At 39.8% G+C, this 10,935-nt stretch overlaps 1 protein-coding gene across 1 annotated transcript in view; it reads right to left on the bottom strand.

Annotated features, from left to right (window-relative positions):
• The window catches only part of WDR44 (WD repeat domain 44), a 97,896-nt gene that overhangs the window by 25,744 nt on the left and 61,217 nt on the right, over nt 1-10,935 (bottom strand). Inside the window, exons 11-13 of the mRNA XM_042782198.1 lie at nt 10,485-10,636; nt 5,669-5,807; nt 3,854-3,918 (exon numbers count right to left, since the gene is read on the bottom strand). Coding sequence (XP_042638132.1) covers nt 3,854-3,918; nt 5,669-5,807; nt 10,485-10,636 — 356 coding nt within the window. The remainder of the gene's footprint in view (nt 1-3,853; nt 3,919-5,668; nt 5,808-10,484; nt 10,637-10,935) is intronic.

Genomic DNA, 10,935 nt, shown 5'->3' with positions numbered 1-10,935 from the left:
GTGACTACAACCTTGTCCCTTGTCAGCTCTACTATACCTCTGGGAATTCTTACAGAACACACAAATATACTTGTAGAACCATTGTCTGCCAACCCTATACATGGTGTTGGGTACACTCCCTGTTGCACAGACATACCTAATAGTTCAGCCTGTCCACCCATCTATCCACCTGCATACTCGTGTTTGCCTTCACTTATTATCATAAAATTTGAGTAGCAGTTAAATGCTAAAATATTCACATCGATGTTCCACTAATAAAGCACACTAAACATAGATTTACCTAGGAAAAACATTAATTTCTAGGTAAGCAGCATACTGATGACTATGAAAATTTACACTTATTAAAATATATATATTAATATTGCAATCTTACCCAATTATGGATTCTTAGGAACTGGGAGGTCTATAGTCTATGACAAAGCCAACTATTAAAAAGTCTCCACTTTATAAATCTCCATCACAACAGAAGGAGCCCTGCTGGTACAGTGGTTAAGTGACTAGCTGCTAACCAAAAGGTTAGCAGTTGGAACCTACTAGCCACTCCCTTGGAGAAAATGAGGCAGTCTGCTTCCATAAAGATTTATAGCCTTAGAAACTCTCTGTGGCAATTCTACTCTGTCCTACAAGGTCCTTATGAGTTGGAATTAACTCCACAGCAGTGGGTTTGTGCTTATTTGTTTTGATAATAGAGTAAACTAAGCATGCACTTCTTCCTTTCTTCCTTATATTTATGGAGCTACTTTTGGAAATCAACAGAAACAAAGAACATAATAGCCAGAAGTTTTAGGCTTGTTTCTACTAATGAGTCAGTGAGCGATCTTGGGTACATCAGCCACTTTATATGACCAACTGTACGTATTTTATTTTACATATATGCTGAGAAGACAAAAAAGTGACAAAGTATTAAAAGAAATTATATGAGATCACTATCATGAGAAACAAAGTATATTCATCAGAAAAATCAACTCCACTGTGCTTATTGTATCCTTGTATCTTTTCAGCTAGGACTAAAAGATAATACCAGATACAAACTCCAATGGCATGTGAAATACAGGACTCTTTTAACTGTCTCCAAATAGAATGAGTGAAATGAAAGAAACCTAATATGACCCTTTCCTGCAACCACAGATATAAATGTTACCCAAGTACTCCAGAAAAAAGCTCACTTCTGCAGGGGCTATGTTTTGTTTGTCAAAGAACTATTGGACTAGTCATTTAAGCATCCTTATAATCAATCAGGATTGGGACTTACATAGGATTTTGTGGGGGTAAGGGGTAGATGGAGGTGATCAAGAATTTGTAAGAATTTGTAAGAAAGCAGTATGTAATACAGATGGTAAAGGCAGTCCTTGTTTCACTAGTAATTAATGCCTGGAAAATTTTTGGTAAATTCATCTAGTAACAGCAAATTCATTTCCCTAAAGCAAAGCAGTTAAAATTTTCCCATTATATTAGTCAGTGAAAACATTACGGAGGAAGTGAGCCTCGCAGAAGGGGCAAGGTTTGAATAAAAAGGGAGCGTGAAGGCATTCAGACAAGACAGACAAGGCCCAAGGCAGGAGGTCAACATTATTTGCAGGCCCACTACAGGCAGGCATGGGGTTAGGTTCCAAAGATGTGAAGACCAATAAAGTATAGAACTCAGAGTCTAACCAGGGAAGCAAAGTGACAAGGAGGAAGTGGAAATTAATAAAGTATATAGGATGTGTTATCAAAACACAAAAGAGGAACAATTTTTCCTGTTGGATTCAAGGAAAATAGTAAGAGAAGACATTTGACCTGAATCTTGAGGGACGAGTAGGGCTTTGCCCCGTGAATAAATGGGTTAGGGAGGGCATTCCTGACAGAACAAACATGAACAAAGGGTGTTGAGGGTACAGAAATACAGCTAGCATGGCAAGTATGATGAACAGGTACTAGGAAGTTAGAAATGAGTTGAAAAGGTAGGCTGAGGCAATATGGGGAAGGATCTTATTCTGTAGGTAATAAGGAGTCATCTGAAAATTTTAAACCTATGGCACAGTTTGCCTGTTAACCAGAAGGTCAGCAGTTCAAACCCACCAGCTGCTCCGTGGAAGGAAGGTGGGGGCGATCTACTTTAGTAAAGATTTACAGCCTTGGAAACCCAATAGGGGTCGCTATGAGTCAGAATCGACTCAATGGCAGTGAGTTTGGTATTTTTGGTTTGATGGCATAGTTAAATCTGCATTTTAAAAAAATAGCTAGTGGTAACCATTTTATAGACTATAAACTGGGTAGAGACCAGAGGTGGTGATGGTGTTGTTATGTGCTGTTGAGTTGGGTCCGACTCATAGCAACCCCTCCTTGGGTTTCCGAGGCAGTATTACTATGGAAGTAGGATTGCCCAACCTTCCTTCCAAGGAGTGGAGAGACCAGAGGTAGAACAATCAATTATGAGGGTATGGCAATCATTTAAATGAAGAGTTGAGGGCCTAGATGATGAGTGACAATGGGGGAAGAAGGGACAGATTCAATGGGCATTTGGTGATGAGGGCAGAGTGGAAAAGAATTTCTAACTAGTCTGATTTGGGGGTAAGGAAGAAAAACTAATGGTGACTCCTGAGTGTTTCGGACTAGGTGAATGGGTAGATGTTGCTGTCATTAAGTAAAGTTCAGAAGAGAGGAGAAGCAGGTTTGTAGGTAGATACCAGATTCCGTCTACACATTTTATAATTTCAGACTGACCATTACCATCTAGCCAGTTACTCAAGCCAGACACCTATGAATCATCCACACAATCATCATCACCTAATCCTAGAGATTTGACTTCTTTTACATCTTTCAAATTCAATTTATCTTCACTGTTTCCATCTGTGTTGTTGTGAGCAACTGAGGAGCTCTTGATTGTTAAAGTTATCCACCTGGGGTATTTCTGTTGAGAGTGGCACAAAGCAATGTTCTGGGAAGTTCACTCTCAGGTGCTCAGAATTCTAATGGAATGATTGGTTGGTTTGGCTACTCTGCCAAGCTCAAAAGGAGCCATCCTAGAAGCAAAAAGGAATCTCTCTGACTGCTGGCTGAGAAGATGTGCTGCTGAGAGAAACGTGCTCCTGAGAGACATGCGCTGAGAAAGAGACACTGAGAGACACGTGCTGCTGAGAAAGAGACATCGAGAGACACGCACTGTTGGGAGAGAGACTGTTGGCTGAGAGACTGAGCGTACTTCCTGAACTTGAATTGTATGTAGCCTGGTGCTTCCCTAATAAACCCTGTAATCTGTGAGTTCTGTTTAGCATGGGGAAAACTCAACATCACACACTAGAAAGCCCATGATCCCAGAAAACACTGTGGAACAGGTGGACAGTTTAGGTTCTCCCTTGCCTAACTCTGAACATAAACTGCAGAGGTGACAATTTAGGATAACATTTTGTATTCTGTTTTTGATGCTTAAACCTGGTGGAATTTAACCTTCCAGCTCTAAGACTAAGTGAAAATTACTAAAATATTTAAACTACCTGAAACTGTGGTAAAAGCATTTATTAAAACAGTAAGATTGAAAAATGTTTAAATATTTTCCTCTTTCCATTAATTACCACTTCTTCAGGTATCCATCATTATTCTTCTTAAATACTAATTTGAATGAAGGGGATTTTGTTGTATTTAAGCTTCTATTTGCAATTTAGTAGCGTAATATTTTGTTCACTGTCATTTTTAAACAAATTTTTCACTCATCAATTTTAACAGAAGACACTCTTGCTTCTAACTCCAAAACCTTAATTTTAAATTAAGCATGTTCAAGTAATAGCAATTTTTGATAAACAATAAGGTACTTGATGGTAAACAAATCATATCATAGCATTTCACAATAGTAAACAAAAAACAATGAACATACCCCTGTATCTGTATCAGATTTAGATGAATTTAGACTTTCCTGAGAAGGTGATGGGGATACACGCCCTAAAAACAACATAATAATTATAAAATTGCATGTATGTGTATACACATACACTAAAGCACAAAATAAAACATCCAGAAATCACGACACAGTAAAACTTAATTAATAGAGAATGTAGTATTCTGGAAAGATACATACTTTCCAAGTAAGTGAGGCATAACTCCTTAAGCACCAAAATATTTTTTTACCATTAAATCATTATTCATTGTGAATAAATAATATATAAATACTTATTCGTTCTAACAAGTAGTGAGATTAACAATAAAGGAGTAGAATGAGTCTGGATTAGGATAAATCTCAAGGGATACTGGAAATAGTCTTTTTGTTCCAGATAGGGCAACAAAAGAAATGCAAATGGTTAGGGTAATAAAAATTCACTTAATGTTATAGCATAATGCAAGCAATGTCCTCAAAAGCTACTAAATAGGGCCTAATTCTCCAGTTAGTGAATTCTTCTAGACTTCTATTGTTCCTGAAACTGGCGCTTCTATTATTATATTCTCTACTGTTAGTGGATTGTCTCTTACTTTACAATCTTTCTCTCATCCTTTAACTTTTTTTTTTTCATTCTATAACTTTGTTTCCAGCCTTGGTTGGTGGGGGTGTTGTGGTGGGGGTGGTGGGTATCACACAGGTAAATCATTTCCGGAAAAGAATCCCACAAACTTAAAACTCTGTATCCATTAACATGACATACTTTCCTGATTCTTACCATGATTGTTGTTGTTGTTGTTATGTGCCGTCGAGTCATACCTGACTCATAGCGACCCCTCCTTGGGTTTCCGAGGCAGTATCACTACGGAAGTAGGATTGCCCAACCTTCCTTCCGAGGAGTGGCTGGTGGGTTTGAACCGCCAGTCGTCTGGTTAACAGGCAAGTGTCTTAGCCACTATGCTACCAGAGCTCCCTCTTACCATGATACATAAAATATTTTTACATAGTTTTAATCAGTGTGTACATAATATTCTAAGGTTTCCCTTTTTCACTTAATTTTTTTATTGTGCTTTGGGTGCAAATTTACAGAGAGAAATGTTTTTTACATTCAACAGTTCGTGTACATTTGATTTCACACCCTGATTACCATCCCCTCCCCTCCCTGTGACCACCCCCTCCCTGTGCCCTTCTTAACGATGCACTCCTGTCTGTCCAGCTTTCCCTCCAGGTGAATGCTGCCCCTGTGATGCTCCATGGTCAATTGTTCCAAGGGGTGTATCTCCCTAGCACAGGAGGGTGCATCACCCTAGGTAGGTGTTCTGCACGTAGGTCTTTCTACTATTGGGCTGAGAGCCAATCCTTGGGAGTGAGTCCACTTAGTATTTTTTCATATACCCTCTGATATATCGACAATTCACATTTACTTTCCATGGCTATGTTTCCTTAATCATTATTTATTAGATGTATATATTATTCTCATTCTTTTTCTATTTTTATCATTTCTTTCATTTTAATCTAAGGTAGAACTAAAGGTTGCCAGGTAACAACAGATAATAATGGTCTCAAGAGTTAATGAATATAAGGATGCACTATGCCTGAAAAGGGCTAAAGTTGAAAGCTCTGTTGTAGCTATTTTTATTGGGTTTAATGATTTTTTTTTTGGCTCTTGACATCTGTCTTACTTTTAGGTTTGTGGCTCTCATGGAAAGTAGTGATTGCTGCAAATGACTGCCAGATAAGAAGGGCATTATTAAACTCTGAATGTAGAAATTCTAGATTTCTCTGGAGTTTTAAAGCCCATCAATAAATGAAAAGTACCTTCAGTATTGTATTTCATTCGCATGTTGTTGAAATAGTCAAATGCATTTTTTAAAGCCCATATTCTCACTACATTATCTTGTCCAGCTGAGGCAAGTAATCGGCCACAATGAGAAAATTTCATGGTCCAAACAGCTCCCTATGAAAACAAAGAAGTTTCAAATTTATTTCTTAAAAAGTCGAGACGTTACTTTCAAGCCAAGGTTAAAAATTTTACTAAATCAGACATACAAAGATAATGTTCATGTTATTAATATCACTTAAGGCTGGCATTCCAGTGCTGCTACAATACCACAAGGCAGGGCTTTCAGAAGAAAGGTGGGATGAGATAGTTGCAGTCTGCCATAATCTAAATGAATAACTCAAGACCCCAAACCTGTCTACATATTCATGGAAATGGTAGTTCTAAAGGGCTTCAAAGGGTTTTCAATGGTTGACTATTTTATACATAGGTTGCCATGCCTTTCCTCCAAAGCACCTGGGAGTCGACTCCAATCTCCACCCTTTCAGTTAATAGCCATTAAGTTAATGTGTTCCACTGCTAACTGCTATTCATAAGGTTTTCACTGGCCAATTCTTTGAGAAGTGGGTGGCCCCTTCCTTCTTCACAGTCTGTCATAGTCTTCAAGCTCTGCTGAAACCTGTCCACCATGGGTGACCCTGCTGGTGTTTGAAATACTGGCAGCACAGCTTCCAGCTTCACAGCAATATACAAGCCACCACAGTACAACACACTGACAGAAGAGCAAAGATGTCACTTTGAAGATTAAGGTGCAGTTAACTGAAGCCATGGTGTTTTTAATCACCTCATGTGCATGTGAAAGTTGGACAATGGACAATGAATAAGAAAGACCAAAGAAGAGTTGATGCTTTTGAATTATGGTTTGGCCAAACATACTGAAAATGCCACAGACTACCAAAAGAAGGAACAAATCTGTCTTGGAAAAAGTGCAGCCAGCATGCTCCTTGGAAGTGCAAATGGCCAGACTTTGCCTCACCTACTTTGCTCATGTCATCAGAAGGGACCATTCCCTGGAGAAGGATATCATGCTTGGTCAAGTGGAGGGTCAGCCAAAAAGGGGAAGATTCTAACAAGATGGACTGACACAGTGGCTACAACAATTGGCTTAAGTATAGCAAGGATTGTGAGGATGGTGCAGGACCAAGAAGTGTTTCATTCTGTTGTACGTAGGGTTGCTATGAGTCAGAGCTGACTTGACGGCACCTAACAATGACAACAACTGCTAACTGAAAGGCTGGAGGTTTGAGTCCACCCAGAGGTGCCTTGGAAGAAAGGCTTGGAAATCGACTTCTAAATAATCTGCCACTGAAAACCCCATGGAGCACAGTTCTACTGTGACACACACGGGGCAGCCATGAGTTGGAGTTGACTTGACAGCAACTGGCTAACTGGTAAAATGGCTAGAAATCTTAATTGTAAAAGCAGAAATTCTAGTTTTGTATCAAGAGTCTCCTAACTGAAAGAGGGGGGTAGGGGAGGGGAGAGGCAGAGCTGAGGAAAGAACAATGCCCATCTTAGCAGTGACACTTGTGACATTTAGAAGAAGTGTTAGTATGGCAATGTCTTAGTCTGCTTTCCCATTGGTTTTACAGTATAAAGCTTAGACTCCCTAAAAACTGAAAAGAGGGGGAAGTGTGTTTGCATGTGTGTGTATGTGTAGGAGCTTTGGTAGTGTAGTGCCTACGCCATTTGACTGCTAACCAGAAGGCTGGCGGTTCAAACCCACCAGCCACTCCTCAGAATGAAGGCTGGGCAATCTATTTCTGTAGAGATACCACCTTGGAAACCCAAGGAGGGGTTGCTATGAGTTGAAATCGACTTGACGACAGTGAGTTTGTTTGTTTTATGTGTAGTGTTAAAGAACTGGAACGCCTAAGTTGGAAAGGCCAAATCCTATTAAAACAAAGACTATTACAACACACGTGTATGGTGTGGTAATTAAGGATGAGTATCAACCTGGCTGGGCTGTCTTCTGAGTGGCTGGGCAGCTGGATGTAGTTATTCTCTATGATAAGACTGCAATCACTTCCATGGAATCTACTATAAGCAGCTAAGTAGCTTTCTTTGGGGTGTGACCTGCTTCCAGCATATATGTAGAGACTTTGAGAAAAGTCTCTAGCTTTTTGGCACATTTTAGATCCAGAATTTGGCTGAGTCTTCATCTCCAGTTCTTGGGCTTGAATCAGTGGCATGCAGATCTTGGGACTGTGCCATTTTACTTGTTAATCTTGGGTTCATTAGCCTCAGCAGCCAGCAGCTGACTGAGTTAGGAGTAACCTCCAGCTCCAGTGGGCCTGGAACAAGAGGCAGAGCTAAAGCCCAAGGTCGAGGGGCCTTCACCCAGACCCCTAGAGCTGGCACTCTGAATTTGGACTTCTAGCCTCATAAACTGTAAGAAAATAAATTCCTGTTTATTAAAACCATCCCCTTGTGGTACTTCTGTTATAGCAGGATTAGAGGACTGTTTTGGTTACCTAGTGCCGCTCTGACAGGAATATATACCACAAATGGGATGGCTTTAACAAACAGTTTATTCTCTTACAGTTTGGAGGCTTTAAGTTTGAGTTCAAAGTGCCAGGCTCCAGGGGCTGGGTGAAAGCCCCTCAACCTTGGAGTTCAGCTCTGCCTCCTACTCCCAGCCCACTGAAATTGGATGTTTTTCTTCACTCAGCTGCTGGCTGCTAAGGCTGACAAACCCAAGGTCAACAAGTAACAAGGCACAGTCCTGATATTACCAAACCACATGGCAGGCCATTAATTCAAGTCCATTAAAAGTCCCAAGATCGGTAGGCTGCTGAACGACGACTTGACTACATGCAGGGTTCAAGCATGCCAGAAGCCAGAGACCATTCCCAAAGCTGTTTCTTATATATGGGAAGCAGACCACATTCCTAAAGCAGCTACTCAGCTGCTCCAATAGACTCCACCATGGAGTTAATTACCAATCTCACCATGGGGAATAACTACATTCAGCTGCCCAGCCACTTAACCAGCCCCAGCCAAGTTGACACACCAACTTAATTACCATAAGGACCAAAACATATGTGTTCCAAAAAGATTATCCAAGCTAAAGACAAGAAGAGCTCATTTACTGGAATGGTATTCATTTCCACAAAATTCAAGTAGATTAAGAAGTATGTCATTTGAAGCCCACTAAAATGGGATTTTACTTATAAAAGGAAGTAATGAAAGATGGTTAATACAGTATAAAATAATTTATCAGATTCAAGTACTATAATCAATTTAAACATTTTATGTGCAGATTATAAACACCAAAATTTAAATTATAATGTGACTGCCATCTGATATGCTTATGGTTGCTTCCTTCTACTTAAAGACAACTCTTTTTTTAAAATTTTTTAAAATTGTGATCTGGGTGAAAGTTTACAGAGCAAATTCACATTCCATACTCCAGTTCACACATACGTTGTCTCAAGACATTGACTACAATTTAACCCAATGCAACAGCTCCCCTCTCACTTCCTCCCCATAGTTACCTCTTCCCTGTGTCCATCCCTCCATGTTCTCCTGTACCCTGAACTGTCTCTCTGTGCATAAACAGTCCCTTTTTCTCCCATGATTGTTCTCTCCAAGGAGTGTATCTACCTCAGGTACATGTTCAACTCATATGTCTGTCTTTTGTTTGGCTGGAAGCCACAGGCGTGGGTTTAATTCCAGACCTGAAAGGCAGCTAGGGACCATAGTCTCAGTGGTTCCACCAGGCTCTATCAGACCAGCAAACCTAGTCCCCTCCCCTTTTTCTTCCAAATGATTTTGAGTTTTGTTCCACATTGTTCTCCCTCTCTATCCAGGACCACTTAAGACAACTCTTAAAGGCTATACAGTAACCTAACATAGCCTTTAAAAGTTGGCTACTAACAATGGACTCAAACATAGCAACAACTGTGGGGATGGCATGGGACTGGGTAGTGTTTTGTTCTGTAGTACACAGGGTTGTCATGAGTTGGAACTGATTCAATGGCACCTAACAACAGCAACATAGTAAGTCAAATACAGTTTGGCAGATAGCTTTTTAAAATCACATTTTAAAATTCTTACAATCCTTGATAATATGTAACATTTCCTTTATCCCCACATTATGTCTGATAATCAAGAGCTGATTCTAAATATAAGTAAAAATAATGCCAATGCAGATGAATTGAGGGAAGTTCAAAGGCATCATTTTCTTTTCTCAGTAAAGAGAGAAAAATAGAGTCCTCTTGGAAACTACGTCAGATGCAGAGAGATGAAAGAGTTTTAGTTTCCCTGATCAAGGACACACAGCGTAATTTTTCCAGTTTTGGGTTTTATTGCTGTCTTCCCTGTGTTCCCAACATTTTCAGGGGCAACTGCAATATAATTTGTGTACTTTCATCTACCTTGGTACATTTTAACTGTAATAGAGAACTTGAACCTCCCACTCTTTGTTTTAGCTAAATACCTAACTTTACAAATATACTGAGCTTCTGAAATTTGCGTGAATTATTTAAAATACACTGGGGAACATTTTCCCAGATGACAGACCAACACCTAATTCAACTGCATTAAAGAGTGGTAGCTTTATATGAGTTTCTTAGACAAACGCCTAGAGTGTCACTCAATAATGCACTTCTTGAACAGTAATTGAGAGCAAGACCTCTGCATTAGCTATTTATTATACCATATCAATTCATTTGCTCTTCTTGAGTCAGGCTTACAAAATTACACACATAAGAGATCAGTGTTATATTTAAGTGAAAGTATTACTCTCAATGAAAACAGTATCAATCCTGAAATCTAAAAAAGGTAGCTTACCATATGTTCACCACTAAGATCTTGCACCACCTTGATCTGATCAAAGTCATAAGGTCCTTTAAAACCATGTGCTGCTTTGAATTTAACTGGTCGTGTATATGGCATTCCTTCATCATCACTTGATGAAGGATCATCTTGATCAGTATGAAACACTGAAGAGAAAAGCATTAATAGAAATCATTAATAGCAAATATAGATATACCAAAAACAAAACCCACTGCTGTTGAGCTGATTTTGACTCACAGTAACTCTGTAGGACAGAGTAGAACTGCCCCCCATAGGATTTCCAAGGCTGTAATCTTTATGGGGGAGCTCTGGTAGCATAGTGGCTAAGACACTTGCCTGCTAACCAGACGGCTGGCGGTTCAAGCCCACCAGCCACTCCTCGGAAGGAAGGTTGGGCAATCCTACTTCCGTAGTGATACTGCCTCGGAAACCCAAGGAGGGGTCG

The sequence above is a fragment of the Orycteropus afer genome, unplaced genomic scaffold, assembly GCF_000298275.1.
Source record: "Orycteropus afer afer isolate SDZICR_OR568_19922 unplaced genomic scaffold, OryAfe1.0 scaffold00259, whole genome shotgun sequence".
Taxonomy (NCBI): domain Eukaryota; kingdom Metazoa; phylum Chordata; class Mammalia; order Tubulidentata; family Orycteropodidae; genus Orycteropus; species Orycteropus afer.
The sequence above is the reverse complement of the archived record's forward strand: the minus strand, read 5'-3'. Positions and strand labels throughout refer to the sequence as shown.